Below are 18,945 nucleotides of genomic sequence, written 5' to 3' on the forward strand. Positions count from 1 at the left end.
AACACCCCTAATCTAATGCTAAACTACCAATAGTCCTTAAAAGGGCTTTTTGTAGAGCATTGCCCTAAGTTAAACAGCTCTTTTGCAGTTACCAAAAATTCTAAGTCCCCCCTAACAGTAAAACCCACAACCCACCAACCCCCCCTAAAATAAATAAACATAACACTAAAAAAAATAAACTATCCATTGCCCTGAAAAGGGCATTTGCATTGCCCTTAAAAGGGCATTTGCATTGCCCTTAAAAGGGCATTTGCATTGCCCTTAAAAGGGCATTCAGCTCTTTTGCTGCCCATCTCTAATCTAAAAAAAAAACAAAAAAAAACAACAAATATTTAAAAAAACAAACCTAAGTCAAACCCCCAAAAATTAAAAAAATAAATCTATGTTTAAATTAAGCTAAAATTACAGAAAATAAAAAAAATCGAATATTACAGAAAATAAAAAAACAAAATTACCAAAGTTTTAAAAATTAAACCTAATTCCCTATGAAAATAAAAAAAAAACCAAAATATCCCAGAGCAGAGAAAGTTAGTGAGATGAGGAAGGCGGCACTCACCACAGGCAGAACAGTTCCCAGCGGCAACCGCAGAGCAGTCCAAGGATGAACCACTAGAATGGTCAGGCAGGGTCTGGCAACAGCAAAGCAGTCCAAGGATAAACTACTAGAATGGTCAGATAGGCAGGGTTTGGCAACAGCAAAGCAGTCCAAGGATAAACCACTAGAATAGTTAGGCAGGCAGGGTTTGGCAACAGTAAAACAGTCCAAGGGTACACCACTAGAATGGTCAGGCAGGCAGGGTTTGGCAACAGTAGAGCAGTCCAGCAGTTTAAGGGTTAAGGCAGGAAGAGTAGTCAGACAGGCAGGTTCAGCAACAGTGATCAATCCAGCAGTGTAAGGGTTAAGGCAGGTAGAGTAGTCAGACAGGCAGGTTCAGCAACAGTAATTAATCCAGCAGTTTAAGGGTTAAGGCAGGTAGAGTAACCAGGCAGGTTCAGTAACGATATTAGGCACAAGAAAGAACAATCTGTCACACCCAGGAACACACAAAGTAACACCTATACTTGGGCAGTGACAGATCGTTCTAAAAAACATTTAAATAGGCACAAATTCACGCCACTGAGCTCCGACCGGCATCCGGAGTGTGCGGCGATGACGTCAGCGCTACACGCATCTGGAGCTGACACTGCCCCTAACAACGAGCAGGGAAGGAGACGACGCGCCCCTTAGCATCGGCTAGTGCGGCGCAGCTTGGCGTGACAACCTAGCACTAAAAAACCTAAACTATCCATTGCCCTGAAAAGGGCATTTGTATGGGCATTGACCTTAAAAGGGCATTCAGCTCTTTTGCTGCCCATCCCTAACCTAAAATAAAAAAATAATTTAAACAGCCAATAGGATTTCAGTAGCTCTCATCCTATTGGCTGATTTGAATTTAAAGAATCAAATCAGCCAATAGGAATTTAAGGGACACCATCTTTAATCGCGTACCTTGAATTCACTATTCAGTGTACGGCGGCGATCGGAAGAAGAGGATCCTCCACACTCCATGGCTCTGCAGTCGCCGGTCTTCAGTTCCTCCGTTGCCGATCTTCAGTTCCTCCGTCGCCGATCTTCCGTTCCGCTGTCCTGGATGAAGAAAGAAGAGATCCCTGCTTGGAAGAAGATGTCGGCCGCTTGGAATAAGACTTCACCTCATGGAAGAGGACCTTCGCCGGAGTTCAGGAACCGTGAGTATCTATTTGGGGCTTTAGTGTTAGGGTTTTTTTTTTTTTCTTTCTTTTTTTTTTTTCTTTTAGATTAGGGATGGGCAGCAAAAGAGCTGAATGCCCTTTTAAGGGCAATGGGTAGTTTAGGTTTTTTAGTGTTAGGTTTTTTATATTGGGGGTTTGGTGGGAGGGGGGTTTTACTGTTAGGGGGTCTTAGTATGTTTAATTCTTAAAAAAGCTGTTAAACTTAGGGCAATGCCCTACAAAAGGCCATTTTAAGGGCTATTGGCAGTTTATTCTTAGATTAGGGGGTGTTTTTATTTTGGGGGGCTTTTTTTATTTTCATAGGGATTAGGTTTAATTTTTTTAAACTTTGGTAATTTGTTTTTATATGTTCTGTAATGTTATTTTTTTAATTTTTGTAACATTAGTATTTTTTAGTTTAGGTAATTTGTGTTAATTTAGGGGGTGTTAGGTTAGGGGGCTTAGTAATTTAATTAGTTATTTGTGTTGTAGGTTTTTGCGGTTTATGGGGTTAATCGGTTAATTAGGTTTATTGCGATGTGGATTTTTTTCGGTTTAGGGGTGAATTAGGTTTATTGCGATGTGGGGGTTTTGCGGTTTAGGAGTTAATAGGGTGAATAGGTTTATTGCGATGTGGGGGTTTTGCGGTTTAGGAGTTAATAGGTTAATTATGTTTATTGCGATGTGGTTTTTTTTGCAGTTTAGGGGTTAATAGGGTAATTAGGTTTATTGCAATGTGGGTGGTTGACGGTTAAGAGATTAAGGGGTTAATTACTTTATTATTTTGCAATGTGTGGGTTTGCGGTGTATGTGTTAACACTTCATGTGGGAGGATCCTTTCACCATCCTGCCATTTTCAGAATCTCCCTGGATGCAGATTTGCTGCATCCAGGTGAATTCTTTTGGCTGAACGCGCAGCCAACATTCTGTTGGCTGCCTTGCGCTGCCAACATTCCATTGAGGATGCGTGCGTAACTGCCGACACCGACGGACATTACAAATGCAATTATAGTATAGATAATATATATATATATGTGTGTATACAGTATATATATATATATATATATATATATATGTGTGTGTGTGTGTGTGTATATATATATATATATATATATATATACATATATATATATATGTGTGTGTGTGTATATGTGTGCATGTATATGAATGCTGTGTAGTATGTTGTGTGCCTGCATGTATGTGAATGCTGTGTGTGTTGTGTGCCTGTATGTATGTGAAGACTGTGTGTGTTGTGTGCCTGCATGTATGTGAATGCTGTGTAGTGTGTGTGTGTGTTGTGTGTCTGCATGTATGGGAATGCTGTGTAGTGTGTGTTGTGTGCCTTTATGTATGTAAATGCTGTGTAGTTTGTGTGTGTTGTGTGTCTGCATGTATGGGAATGCTGTGTAGTGTGTGTTGTGTGTCTGCATGTATGTGAATGCTGTGTAGTGTGTGTGTGTGTGTTGTGTGCCTGCATGTATGTGAATGCTGTGTAGTGTGTTTTGTGTGCCTGCATGTATGTGAATGCTGTGTAGTGTGTGTTGTGTGCCTGCAACATGTATGTGAATGCTGTGTAGTGTGTGTGTTGTGCGTCTGCATGTATGTGAATGCTGTGTGTGTTGTGCGTCTGCATGTATGTAAATGCTGTCTTGTCCAGACAAAGTTTTTCTGTGAAGGTTATTGAGACTATGATTCAGGCTCGTAAGCCTGTTACTCGCAAGATTTATTATAAGGTATGGCATAAATACCTTCATTGGTGCGGATCTAGGGGTCTTTCTTGGAGTCAGGTGAGAATTCCCCATATTCTGTCCTTTCTTCAGGAGGGCCTGGAAAAGGGTTTATCAGTCAGTACCCTAAAGGGTCAGATTTCGGCTCTGTCGATTCTTTTGCAGAAGTGTCTGGCAACTTTGCCAGATGTTCAATCTTTTGTCCAGGCTTTGGTTAGAATCAGATCTGTGTTTAGGTCAATTGCTCCTCCTTGGAGTCTTAATCTGGTTCTCAAAGTTCTGCAGCAGGCTCCATTTGAGCCTATGCATTCTATTGATATTAAGTTATTGTCCTGGAAGGTTTTGTTTCTGCTGGCAATTTCCCCTGCCCGTAGAGTTTCGGCTCTACAGTGTGGTTCTCCTTATCTTATTCTTCATGCGGATAAGGCGGTTCTCCATACTAAATTTGAATTCCTTCCTAAGGTGGTTTTGGAACGCAATATTAACCAAGAAATTGTTCTTCCTTCATTTCTCCAACATAGGTGTGTCCGGTCCACGGCGTCATCCTTACTTGTGGGATATTCTCTTCCCCAACAGGAAATGGCAAAGAGCCCAGCAAAGCTGGTCACATGATCCCTCCTAGGCTCCGCCTACCCCAGTCATTCTCTTTGCCGTTGTACAGGCAACATCTCCACGGAGATGGCTTAGAGTTTTTTAGTGTTTAACTGTAGTTTTTATTATTCAATCATTTAATCTGGGTATTTTGGTAAAATAATATCGGCAGGCACTGTTTTAGACACCTTATTCTTTAGGGGCTTTCCCTAATCATAGGCAGAGTCTCATTTTCGCGCCGGTATTGCGCACTTGTTTTTGAGAGGCATGACATGCAGTCGCATGTGTGAGGAGCTCTGATACATAGAAAAGACTTTCTGAAGGCATCATTTGGTATCGTATTCCCCTTTGGGCTTGGTTGGGTCTCAGCAAAGCAGATACCAGGGACTGTAAAGGGGTTAAAGTTAAAAACGGCTCCGGTTCCGTTATTTTAAGGGTTAAAGCTTCCAAATTTGGTGTGCAATACTTTTAAGGCTTTAAGAAAAACACAACCATCAGGGGGGAACAAGGAGTTCCCTGGCGATGGAAGAAGTGACCAAAATCATTCAATGGGCGGAGACTCGCTCCTGCCACCTGTCTGCAATCCACATCCCAGGAGTGGAAAATTGGGAAGCGGATTTTCTGAGTCGTCAGACATTGCATCCGGGGGAGTGGGAACTCCATCCGGAAATCTTTGCCCAAATCACTCAACTGTGGGGCATTCCAGACATGGATCTGATGGCCTCTCGTCAGAACTTCAAGGTTCCTTGCTACGGGTCCAGATCCAGGGATCCCAAGGCGACTCTAGTAGATGCACTAGTAGCACCTTGGACCTTCAAACTAGCTTATGTATTCCCGCCGTTTCCTCTCATCCCCAGGCTGGTAGCCAGGATCCATCAGGAGAGGGCGTCGGTGATCTTGATAGCTCCTGCGTGGCCACGCAGGACTTGGTATGCAGATCTGGTGAATATGTCATCGGCTCCACCATGGAAGCTACCTTTGAGACGAGACCTTCTTGTTCAAGGTCCGTTCGAACATCCGAATCTGGTCTCACTCCAGCTGACTGCTTGGAGATTGAACGCTTGATTTTATCAAAACGAGGGTTCTCAGATTCTGTTATTGATACTCTTGTTCAGGCCAGAAAGCCTGTAACTAGAAAAATTTACCACAAAATATGGAAAAAATATATCTGTTGGTGTGAATCTAAAGGATTCCCCTGGGACAAGGTAAAGATTCCTAAGATTCTATCCTTTCTCCAAGAAGGATTGGAGAAAGGATTATCTGCAAGTTCCTTGAAGGGACAGATTTCTGCCTTGTCTGTGTTACTTCACAAAAAGCTGGCAGCTGTGCCAGATATTCAAGCCTTTGTTCAGGCTCTGGTTAGAATCAAGCCTGTTTACAAACCTTTGACTCCTCCTTGGAGTCTCAACTTAGTTCTTTCAGTTCTTCAGGGGGTTCCGTTTGAACCCTTACATTCCGTTGATATTAAGTTATTATCTTGGAAAGTTTTGTTTTTGGTTGCAATTTCTTCTGCTAGAAGAGTTTCAGAATTATCTGCTCTGCAGTGTTCTCCTCCTTATCTGGTGTTCCATGCAGATAAGGTGGTTTTACGTACTAAACCTGGTTTTCTTCCAAAAGTTGTTTCTAACAAAAACATTAACCAGGAGATAGTCGTGCCTTCTTTGTGTCCGAAACCAGTTTCGAAGAAGGAACGTTTGTTGCACAATTTGGATGTTGTTCGCGCTCTAAAATTCTATTTAGATGCTACAAAGGATTTTAGACAAACATCTTCCTTGTTTGTTGTTTATTCTGGTAAAAGGAGAGGTCAAAAAGCAACTTCTACCTCTCTCTCTTTTTGGATTAAAAGCATCATCAGATTGGCTTACGAGACTGCCGGACGGCAGCCTCCTGAAAGAATCACAGCTCATTCCACTAGGGCTGTGGCTTCCACATGGGCCTTCAAGAACGAGGCTTCTGTTGATCAGATATGTAGGGCAGCGACTTGGTCTTCACTGCACACTTTTACCAAATTTTACAAGTTTGATACTTTTGCTTCTTCTGAGGCTGTTTTTGGGAGAAAGGTTTTGCAAGCCGTGGTGCCTTCCATTTAGGTGACCTGATTTGCTCCCTCCCTTCATCCGTGTCCTAAAGCTTTGGTATTGGTTCCCACAAGTAAGGATGACGCCGTGGACCGGACACACCTATGTTGGAGAAAACAGAATTTATGTTTACCTGATAAATTACTTTCTCCAACGGTGTGTCCGGTCCACGGCCCGCCCTGGTTTTTTAATCAGGTCTGATAATTTATTTTCTTTAACTACAGTCACCACGGTATCATATGGTTTCTCCTATGCAAATATTCCTCCTTAACGTCGGTCGAATGACTGGGGTAGGTGGAGCCTAGGAGGGATCATGTGACCAGCTTTGCTGGGCTCTTTGCCATTTCCTGTTGGGGAAGAGAATATCCCACAAGTAAGGATGACGCCGTGGACCGGACACACCGTTGGAGAAAGTAATTTATCAGGTAAACATAAATTCTGTTTTTTTCCCAATCCTTCCTCTAAGAAGAAGCGGTTGTTGCACAATCTGGATGTTGTGCGTACTTTGAAGTTCTATTTGCAAGCTACGAAATATTTTCATCAATCATCTGCTCTTTTTGTTGTCTTTCCTGGTAAACGGAGGGGTCAGAAGGCAACTTCTTCTACTCTCTCCTTCTGGTTGAGAAGTGTTATTCCATTGGCTTATGAGACAACTGGACAGCAGCATCCAGAGAAAATTACGGCTCACTCCACTAAGGCTGTCGCTTCCTCTTGGGCCTTTAAAAATGATGCTTCTGTGGAACAGATTTGCAAGGCATTTGCATACTATTTCCAAATTTGATGTTTTTGCCTTAGCTGAGGCTTCCTTTGGGAGGAAAGTTCTTCAAGTGGTTGTGCCTTCTGTTTAGGTTCGCCTGTCTTGTGTATCCCTCCCTTCCATTCTGTGGACTCTAACTTTGGTATTGGTTCCCACTAGTAATTGAATGGATTCGTGGACTCTCCATGCCATTGGAAAGAAAATATAATTTATGCTTACCTGATAAATTCTTTTCTTTCCTTGCATGGAGCGTCCTCGAACCGCCCTTATTTTAAGATGGCTTTTTGTCATTTTCTAAACCTCAGGCACCTCTATACCCTTTGTGTCTTCTCTTTAAATTATTCCTCGGCTGAATCACTGGGGATTGTGGGGAGTGAGAGGATACTTGAAGCTTTGCTGGGGTGTTCTTTGCCTCCACCTGGTGGCCAGGAGTTGAATCCCCACTAGTAATTAAATTGAAAGAAAATAATTTATCAGGTAAGCATAAATTATATTTTTCATGTATTCTGATCTATTCTATCTGTATTTATGACCTATTTTTTTCTATTCTGATATAGACAAGTACAGTTTTATAACGTCTTATCAGTTGTTGATTTTAGCTGTGAAAATTAACTACAATTTTTTTAAATGTCCATTTGAAGTGACTTTATGAACAAAACCAAGTAATTTGTAGTTTTCTTTATATATTTTTATGTTGACCATTACCATTTAAAACTTATTTTATATAGTGAATGCTAACACAAAAAATATGCAAAACATAGGTTTTAATAATTGCAAAATGAGAATATAACAAACAAAAACAAAATCATTTTCAGCATTTTTAGGAATTTTGATTTCTGAACATTCAGTGCAAGAGAACTCCATTTTAACTGCAAAATAACATACTAGCAATCCTAAGCAAAATATGCTTGAGTTACACTTTGTGCCATCTTGAATCTCGTCTCTTTCACTGTTCACATTTCAGGAGATGCTGGAGAAATTGAAAGAGTTTGCTGCTCGGGAAGAACATTTGGATTCGGATAGCACCTTCATAGTTATAATGTCTCATGGTGAGAATAATGGAATCTGTGGTGTAAACAGTGAGAGAGAAAAAAATAAAGAAAAGGAACCTGACATTGTTACTGACCTTCTGTGCTTAAATAAAGTCTTTAACGCTCTTAATAACCAAAACTGTCGAAATCTCATGGACAAACCCAAAGTCATCATCATTCAAGCATGTCGTGGACGTAAGTTACATCATGTTTTTTATATCTATCTATCCTGGGGCAGAACTACTAGTGGTGCAGCAGGTGCAGTCACACCGGGGCCCGTTTGGGGAAGGGGCCCATCAAGCAGCTGGTAGTTTTATGCTCCACTGTCAGTTCCCTTTGCCTTGTAACAGTCGTATTTCCCAGAGCAGTTTTTATTCCTGAAGCCGCCACAGTCTCAAGTGTAGAGCTGCATTATTAACTCAGGGCTCTGTATAAGGGTCTAGCTGCACATGGAGCTTGATGAACGCCCTCCAATGTGGTATGCAGTGCCTCCCCATGGCCCCTCTACCAGCGTGATCTTAGCAATCTCCTAGGCTACTGTACTTAGTGATTTCCCTCCTTCTTAGTCCCATGCTGTGCCATGCCAAGGATACTATCTCCCTATCCAAGTGCTGACAGCCTCTTTTAAGTAAAAAAAACTCAGGCAGAACATAGCAGGGAACCAAGGTCAGAGATACGGGGTGGGTGTGCATCTTTAGCTAATGTCTGTTTATTTTTAAAGGAATCCTGTCTCTTGTATCTGTATTGCTGCCAACCCACTCCCTGAAGCTAATAGTAGAACACAGGCCTTTTCTTAACCCCTTCTCTCCTAGATGTAATGAGCTGCTAGAAGCTTTTGTTATACTTGTGTGAGATAATGTGTATCTTATGCAAGTCTTCCATTTATGCCATAGTGTCAACTGATTTTATATATTGTATGACTGTATATGTAGATCTCTCTCTCTCTCTCTCTCTCTCTCTCTCTCTATATATATATATATATATATATATATATATATATATATATGTGGACAAAGAGAAAGATTGTGACACCGGCGCAAGTATAGGTAATGCTAGTGTAAATTCCTGAAAAAAAATATTATTATATTGTTGTATTATAATTATAAATGAAGTGTAGTTAGCTCACTATGCAGCCCCAAAATTACTTATTAGAAAAGTGGGATCCCCAAACCCCACAAGACCAATAGAGCTCTAAACCAAGTCTAAACCAAGGAGCCGAAAAAAAGGAAGAAGTATTAGGCTCCGCCTTTTTCTGTACTCATTTTCCAATTGGTGTATGCGCTACGGCTAAGCAGGGACAGTAGTAGTACCCTAATCTGGTGACGTCACTAGATTGCGCCTCTGACGTCTAAACGAAGGAGCCGAAAAAAGGAAGAAGTATTAGCGTTGGAAGACAGAAAACAAGCCATAGGATACTTGCCACTACAAGGAAGGACTTTCTACTTACCCCACGCGACACTTACCTCATACAGATTGAGGTAAAGGAGAGTAAGTAGAACCCCTTGAGGGGACAGTGTGATCCGCCACTTTGGGATTTCCACCTTTTTCCTTTTTTGCACAACAGTATCACATATGGACTCTAACTGCATGAACATTCTTGTGGTTTATCTTTTGTAAATTGCCTGTACTAACTGTATGTATTGCGAACCTTTTTGTCACCTGTGGTGTTCTAGCAATAACAATATTATTTGCTAGACTAGTCTCTCTATATATAATACAGATAGCTGCAGGTATTTGATATTAGCAATATAATTGTAAACAATATAATTGTAAACACTGTGATAGTTTTATATATGTATCTGGTTTTTTCTACTTTTTTTCCCCCATATTAATCAGCAGTTAATTATTGTAACTTTTTGTACTTTATGTGTCTTATTATAGATACAGTAACTAGCTCCTTACACTAAGCGCCTCTATATTTTACCTTCTCTTGGTTCTATATATATATATATATCAATAAATATATTTTTAATTTTCTATGACACAGTGTTAATAATTGTTTATATTATATAGCTATACTACTGTAAGAATCTGTGATGAGTCTTATGACAAATATAACAGAATAAGAGAATTCAGGATAACTTGAATAAGCTCATATATTTCCTTTTGTAAAATGTTGTTATGTGTCACAGGAACAACCTTGCTCATAGGTTATTTCCCTGGTTGTCTCTGTGACTTAATATGGCCTTAATACTATCGCCTGTAATCAGATTTAACACAGAGTACAGATTGACAATTTTAGGCAAAGGAAAAGCAAAAGATCATACCTTGTCCGCTGCAATATCTAAATTGTAGTTACCGCAATTAGTGCTGAGGGCAGCCTTTCTGGACGGAGCTTGTCCGCAACTTCCAGGCATCAGCTACAGAGACGCGCTGGAGACTGGAGGCGGCGGTAGCTGATGACGTCACCGCAGCTCCTGGTAGCTGTGAAAGATTTGCCGAGAGCGGAGACCAGCGGTTCTCAGCTGAGTTGGAAACTTTAAACAAATAAAGAACAAGTTTCAGGTTAGGACCGTAGAAGCTTAAGCTACTTCTTAGGTAGAGGCTAGTCGAGAGTTGCTGCATGAAACAACTTCAATAATCCAGCAACAAAGATAGGCAGGCTGTGAGTCTTTATAGGGAGGAGGAGAATCCTTAAAGGCACAGTGTAAGGTAAATGGAAATCCCTTACAGAGCCCCCCCCCTGAAGGAAACCACAGCGAGGTTTCAAGGACGTGGTCTGTCAGGGTGCCTCCGATGGAACTGGGAGATCAACCTGGGAGCAGAGAGATTGGAGACGGGTTCCCACGAATCTTCCTCAGGCCCATAACCCAGCCAACGGACCAAGTAGAATAACTGACCACGGACAAGTCGGGAGTCTATGATGCTGTGCACATAAAACTCCTCTTGGTCACTTAAAGCCGATGAATGTGGAAGATGAGTAAGTGGAGGTACATCCGAATGACATGGCTTCACTAAAGATATATGGAAGGTAGGATGCACCTTCAGGGAAGGCGGTAGATCTAGAGTAACAGTGAGTGGATTCGAGATGCAGGAGATGACAAATGGTCCAATAAAAGTACGACCCAATTTCCTACAAGGGTAATGCATTTTTAGGTTCTTAGTGGACAACCAAACCCGCTGACCTACCGAATAACGAGGTCCCGTTCTATGTCTCAAGTTGTAGTACTTGCTTTGAGTAGCTTGAGCATCCAAAACGTGAGTTTTTACAGATGTAAAAATTCGGGAGATGTCATTCACTGTATCATTCACCTGAGGACAAGGCGTTTCTATTTTAGGTAGAAGGTCTGAGCGAGGATGCAATCCGTAATTAACAAAGAAAGGAGTAAAACCAGTGGAGGAATTTACATGGTTATTGTGAGCGAATTATGCTAAATGGAGATATGTTGCCCAGGTGTGCTGCTCCTGAGAGCAATAACAGCGTAAATACTGCTCAATGCTTTGATTCACCCTCTCTCCGTTCGCCCATTGGACTGTGGGTGGAAAGAAGTCGTGAGGCACTGTTCAATGTGAAGGGATTTACAGAGATTTCTCCAAAACCTGGAAGTGAACTGTGTCCCACAATCACTTATAACAGACTTGAGTATACCATGTAAAAGTATTATTTCTCTAAGAAACAAGTCAGAAGCATGTTTGGAGGTGGGTAAGGCAGTAGTGGGAATAAAATGAGCCATTTTGGAAAACAGGTCTGTTACAACAAAAATGGTATTGAATCCATTAGACCTAGGGAGGTCAACTATAAAATCCATGGAGATTTTCTCCCACGGTCTGTTAGGCACTGAAAGGGGTTGTAAGAACCCAAAAGGTCGTTGTTTTGCGTGTTTGGAAGTGGCACACGTAATACAGTCAGACACGTATGTTTGTACAGTTTTTCTGAGACCAGGCCACCAGTAGGAACGAAGGAGTAGTTCAGTAGTCTTTTCTATGCCCATATGTCCTGCCAGTGGTGAGTCATGGACCTGTTGTAAGACGGCTTGGCGATGTTCAGGAGGAATATATAGCTTGTCTTCTTTATAGTATAATCCATCTGGATGTAAAGTAAGATCTAACGGTCTCTCAGTGTTAGCGAGTTGGTCTGCTTTGATTTGAGTAGTGAGTAACCCAATAAAACATTCTTGAGGGATGACCGTGGATGGAGGATTTTCTGGATTATTTCTGATAGGCATTCGGGATAGAGCATCCGCTTTACCATTCTTTTCTCCAGGCCTATAAGAGATGTTATAGTGAAATCTTGAGAAGTAAAGACTCCAACGCAGTTGCCTATAAGAGAGAGTCTTGTTTGATTGGAGGTACTGCAAATTCTTGTGGTCAGTGAATAGAATTATGGGATGGACAGCACCCTCCAGAAGATGTCGCCAGTGGTCGAATGAACTTTTAATCGCTAGCAGCTCCTTCTCCCCCACAGGGTAGTTTATCTCTGCCGGTTGTAGAACTCTAGAGAAGTAGGCCACTGGATGAAGAGGTTCCTTACAAGAAGGTCTTTTGGAAAGGATAGCTCCTATAGCATATTCCGAGGCGTCGACTTCCAGGACAAACTGATGATGCAGATCTGGAAATCTTAAGATGGGTTCAGTAGAGAACTTCTGTTTCAGGAAATCAAATGCATCTTGAGCTTGTGGTGTCCAGTAAAACTTATTATGCAGTTTAGTTAGATCTGTGAGAGGTTTACTGATATTAGCGAATCCTGGGATAAACTTCCTGTAAAAGTTAGAGAATCCCAGGAAGCGTTGTACATCTTTCTTAGAGGTGGGCGTAGGCCACTCAAGTATTGCTTGAACCTTTTTTGTATCCATTGATATACCTTGTTCGGTGATGTGGTATCCCAAAAAGGTTATATTTTTAGTTTCAAATGTACATTTTTCAGGTTTTGCATACAATTTGTTATGCCTTAAACGGAGTAAAACTTCCTTGACATGAACTCTGTGTTGGACCAAATCAGAGGAGTAGATCAGAATGTCATCAAGATAGACTATGACATAAACATCCAGTATGTCCCTGAAAATGTCATTAATGAAACATTGAAATGTAGCTGGGGCATTACACAAACCGAATGGCATTACAGTATATTCATAAAGACCATATCTAGTCCTAAATGCTGTAAGCCACTCGTCCCCAGCTCTTATTCTGATTAGATTGTAGGCTCCTCTGAGATCCAACTTAGTGAAAAACGAGGATCCTCGTAATCTTTCTATTAATTCTGGGATTAATGGAAGGGGGTATCTGTTTTTCCTAGTGCGCTTGTTCAACTCTCTGTAATCTATTATAGGCCTAAGAGTACCATCCTTATTGGTAACAAAAAACATACCAGCACCCACAGGGGACGTACTAGGTCTTATGAATCCTTTTTTGAGGTTGTCATCAATATAGACCTTTAAATGTTCTAATTCAGGTTTAGAGAGTGGGTAGAGATGGCCAAAAGGTATTGATACCCCTGGAAGCAGATCTATGGGGCAATCATAGGCCCTGTGAGGTGGAAGAGATTCTGCTTCGGTCTTATCGAACACATCTCTAAATTCGTGGTATTCTAAGGGTATGTTATTGTCAATGTTAGTTACAGAGAGGAGAATAGAATCATTAGATGGATGTTTTTCCTCTGAGTGATCAGGAAATGTAATAGTTAAGTGTGTCCAATCTATATGAGGTTTGTGTGAACTTAACCATTTTATACCAAGAATTACACTGAACATAGGAGAAGAGATAACATCCAAAGAAATGAGTTCAGAGTTGTGGTTGGCTGTATGAAGGTGTAGGGGTATAGTTTGGTGTGTGAGAGGACCACTTGATAAAATACTACCATCAATGACTTTTACTGAGACAGGAGTTTGCTTTGAAATCAAAGGTATTTTATTAAGTTTCACAAATTTCATGTCAATGAAGTTTCCGCAGGATCCGGTGTCAATTAGAGCCATCATCTGGATCTTGCAGGATTCCCACTGTAATAAGACAGGAAGTGTGAGATAAGAGGTAGAAACAAACCTAGAGAAAAAACTGAGTTGAGGTTGTGGTTTCTTACCAATTTTTTGTTTTGCCAGTTGGGGGCAATCTTTCACCTCATGTTTAGGAGATGCACAATATAAAAAGAGATTTAGATTCTTCCTTCTGGTCTTTTCCTGCATAGATAGGGGACCCTTAATGAACCCTATCTCCATGGGCTGTGGCAGGTCCTTTATAGCAGTAGTAGGTGACATAGGTAATCTCTTTGTAACACCCAATCTTTCACAACGTCTCTCTCTGAGACGCCTATCTATGGAGATAGAGACTGTATAGAATTCCTCCAGAGTCTCGGGTACCCCTATACGTGATATCTCATCCCTGAGCTCTTCACTTAATCCTAAACGAAATTGATTTTTAAGTGAAATTTCGTTCCACATAGCATCTCTTGCATAAATTTTGAATTGAGTGATGTATGTTTCAACTGGGTTTTTGTTCTGTTTCAATGCACGCAAGTTATTTTCTGAAGATATCTGTTTGTAAGGATCATCATAAAGAGTTGACATCTCAGAGAAAAAAGCTTCCAATGAACCCTAAATAGGGTCTTCTTTCTCAAAGAAAGTATCCGCCCATGCCCTGGGCTCTCCTCTAAGGTAAAAGATTACCGTTAACACTCTGGTTCTCTCAGTAGCATAGGTCTTAGGTTTTAATTGGAACATGAGCAAGCAAGAATTCCTGAATTCTCTGAACTGTGCTCTATTACCAGAGAACCTTTCAGGAGTTGATACAGCAGGTTCAGGTGTGTGCTCTGTTGTAGTAGGTTTGTCTGCTAAAGTTTCTCTGAGACAGGCTTTTAGAGCCTGATTCTCTACCTGTAATTCAAGAAATGAATTGGCTAGGAGGTCATCCCTGTCAGACAGGCTTTTTACATGATCTGCCATAGTGTTAGGTTCCATATCTCAGTATGTGTTTAAGTATCAGGACTGAAATAAAATTAAGTTTAACCAAATATGTTGGTTCTGTGTAGATCTTTTTGGCTGGATTATTATGTAAGAATCTGTGATGAGTCTTATGACAAATATAACAGAATAAGAGAATTCAGGATAACTTGAATAAGCTCATATATTTCCTTTTGTAAAATGTTGTTATGTGTCACAGGAACAACCTTGATCATAGGTTATTTCCCTGGTTGTCTCTGTGACTTAATATGGCCTTAATACTATCGCCTGTAATCAAATTTAACACAGAGTACAGATTGACAATTTTAGGCAAAGGAAAAGCAAAAGATCATACCTTGTCCGCTGCAATATCTAAATTGTAGTTACCGCAATTAGTGCTGAGGGCAGCCTTTCTGGACGGAGCTTGTCCGCAACTTCCCGGCATCAGCTACAGAGACACGCTGGAGACTGGAGGCGGCGGTAGCTGATGACGTCACCGCAGCTCCTGGTAGCTGTGAAAGATTTGCCGAGAGCGGAGACCAGCGGAGACCAGCTGAGTTGGAAACTTTAAACAAATAAAGAACAAGTTTCAGGTTAGGACCGTAGAAGCTTAAGCTACTTCTTAGGTAGAGGCTAGTCGAGAGTTGCTGCATGAAACAACTTCAATAATCCAGCAACAAGGATAGGCAGGCTGTGAGTCTTTATAGGGAGGAGGAGGAGGAGAATCCTTAAAGGCACAGTGTAAGGTAAATGGAAATCCCTTACAACTACATATATACACACAATATATATATATATATATACTGTGTATGTATATATATATATATATATACAGGGAGTGCAGAATTATTAGGCAAGTTGTATTTTTGAGGATTAATTTTATTATTGAACAACAACTATGTTCTCAATGAACCCAAAAAAACTCAATATCAAAGCTGAATAGTTTTGGAAGTAGTTTTTAGTTTGTTTTTAGTTATAGCTATTTTAGGGGGATATCTGTGTGTGCAGGTGACTATTACTGTGCATAATTATTAGGCAACTTAACAAAAAACAAATATATACCCATTTCAATTATTTATTTTTACCAGTGAAACCAATATAACATCTCAACATTCACAAATATACATTTCTGACATTCAAAAACAAAACAAAAACAAATCAGTGACCAATATAGCCACCTTTGCAAGGACACTCAAAAGCCTGCCATCCATGGATTCTGTCAGTGTTTTGATCTGTTCACCATCAACATTGCGTGCAGCAGCAACCACAGCCTCCCAGACACTGTTCAGAGAGGTGTACTGTTTTCCCTCCTTGTAAATCTCACATTTGATGATGGACCACAGGTTCTCAATGGGGTTCAGATCAGGTGAACAAGGAGGCCATGTCATTAGATTTTCTTCTTTTATACCCTTTCTTGCCAGCCACGCTGTGGAGTACTTGGACGCGTGTGATGGAGCATTGTCCTGCATGAAAATCATGTTTTTCTTGAAGGATGCAGACTTCTTCCTGTACCACTGCTTGAAGAAGGTGTCTTCCAGAAACTGGCAGTAGGACTGGGAGTTGAGCTTGACTCCATCCTCAACCCAAAAAGGCCCCACAAGCTCATCTTTGATGATACCAGCCCAAACCAGTACTCCACCTCCACCTTGCTGGCATCTGAGTCGGACTGGAGCTCTCTGCCCTTTACCAATCCAGCCACGGGCCCATCCATCTGGCCCATCAAGACTCACTCTCATTTCATCAGTCCATAAAACCTTAGAAAAATCAGTCTTGAGATATTTCTTGGCCCAGTCTTGACGTTTCAGCTTGTGTGTCTTGTTCAGTGGTGGTCGTCTTTCAGCCTTTCTTACCTTGGCCATGTCTCTGAGTATTGCACACCTTGTGCTTTTGGGCACTCCAGTGATGTTGCAGCTCTGAAATATGGCCAAACTGGTGGCAAGTGGCATCTTGGCAGCTGCACGCTTGACTTTTCTCAGTTCATGGGCAGTTATTTTGCGCCTTGGTTTTTCCACACGCTTCTTGCGACCCTGTTGACTATTTTGAATGAAACGCTTGATTGTTCGATGATCATGCTTCAGAAGCTTTGCAATTTTAAGAGTGCTGCATCCCTCTGCAAGATATCTCACTATTTTTGACTTTTCTGAGCCTGTCAAGTCCTTCTTTTGACCCATTTTGCCAAAGGAAAGGAAGTTGCCTAATAATTATGCACACCTGATATAGGGTGTTGATGTCATTAGACCACACCCCTTCTCATTACAGAGATGCACATCACCTAATATGCTTAATTGGTAGTAGGCTTTCGAGCCTATACAGCTTGGAGTAAGACAACATGCATAAAGAGGATGATGTGGTCAAAATACTCATTTGCCTAATAATTCTGCACTCCCTGTATATATATATATATACTGTGTATGTGTGTATATATATATATATATATATATACTGTGTATGTATGTATGTATATATATATATATATATATATATATATATATATATATATATCATAGTAGAAAAGAAAACAGCACTCTCTGGGCTTAACTTAAACAGATGGTTTAATCGGTAACGTTTCGGGGAATGCTCCCCTTCATCAGACCAACAACATACAAGTGCAACAAACATTTAAAGCTACATAAACCCCTCCCCCTTGTGCAAAAACCGCCAAAACTGGTTGCCATGGCAACTACACAAAAAATAAATACAAGTGATAAATGATAAAGCAATAGTCATGTCACAGAGCCCACACAAATAAATATATACACAAATGATCCTGATATATGGGCAGCTAAGCTAAGGATCCTTTAAACTGTACAGTATAGAGCCCTAGAATAATATAGATTAGAACAGTGCTTGTTAGTGTATATCATACACGGAGATCTGATACAATGCCATTCAGCCTTAGGCTGTATAAACAAATCCTATTTGCCATAGTTAAAAGACCAGAGTGTAACCATCAATAACTGTTATATGTGTCAAACCTGTCTACTACTGCACATTATACTGCTATAGTCACGATCCTGCTATACAATGATCAATGATCATTAATCCTAAACATAGGGCAAATATGTTATTTGAACTCCCCATAAGTAGCTATCTGGCAGGGTAACAGGCGTTGAGAATAATCTAATCGTCCAACCCGATCCTAACTGTGGCCCAGAGCAGCCATCAGATGCAGTCCTGTGTCAGAGCTTACAGTGTGCCCCGTATGCCGTACGTATTAAGTAATGCGCATGCGTATCGCGCCGGCCCGAACCGCCCCCGATGAGACACAACTATGTTCTTATTGGTTCTAGTGGACAAGCCCCCAAAAGTATCTATGTGCACTATTAACCAACGGGGATTTAGCCATAACAGTGGTTAATCTTAGCGCAGCGTCTGTGCTCACATATGGTATACACACATCCGTGCAGGGGTAAATTAGATAAAAGAAGTCAGGGACAACATAATAGGCCAACGATAGATAGGCAAGTTCATATTGTAGATAGTAAAGTGACAAAGCCCGTATTGCATATAGGCCCCCATATAGGATCAGAAACACTCATACCGCTCAGCCATGGGATCTACATTTTGATTGGTTCCGGTGGGACAAGGCCCACCACATCACAGTGGAGTGTCATAAACTATCAGGATGGCACCCACAGAATAAATGGATCAATGAAACCTGAGTAAGATCCAAACTTGCTCCAAGCAGTTGCACGAGCAGTTAAAATAAACATAAATAAAACAAACCACATCTAGAAAAATACATTTTGCAAAACAGAATTATATAATCCCCAGACACATCATAACTAAACATCACCCATTCCTCCCGGCCAGAAACTCGTAATACGGCCAGCTCCAAGAAGAGTATGATATGTTCAAAATTAGGAGGGGGTATGGGTTACGTGGACGGAGTATGTATGACATACAATAGTCCCTCTGTGACTCTGGTTAGTCAAAGGTCACTAATGGCCGCATGGAGAGAACCCCCAACATCCTACATAAGAAGGGCAGGATAAGTCATATGAATCAGAGATGAGTGCTTAGTACCAACACATCTACATAATACGATTAAATGCACAATGTATTAGTGCACATGTGGTAGTTAAATATTGAACAATCATAAAAAACAATGCCAGTCTATTCCCATATTCAAACCTCTGGGGTGTATGGTGTCCAATTTAA

General features: G+C 40.9%; 1 protein-coding gene across 1 annotated transcript in view; it reads left to right on the forward strand.

The window, feature by feature from the left end:
- The window catches only part of LOC128653198 (caspase-1-A), a gene marked incomplete in the record, with an annotated part of 196,297 nt that overhangs the window by 128,685 nt on the left and 48,667 nt on the right, over nucleotides 1-18,945 (forward strand). Inside the window, 1 exon segment of the mRNA XM_053706343.1 lies at nucleotides 7,849-8,110. Within this exon segment, the coding sequence (XP_053562318.1) occupies nucleotides 7,849-8,110 (262 nt within the window).

Source organism: Bombina bombina, chromosome 3, assembly GCF_027579735.1.
Source record: "Bombina bombina isolate aBomBom1 chromosome 3, aBomBom1.pri, whole genome shotgun sequence".
NCBI classification, from domain to species: domain Eukaryota; kingdom Metazoa; phylum Chordata; class Amphibia; order Anura; family Bombinatoridae; genus Bombina; species Bombina bombina.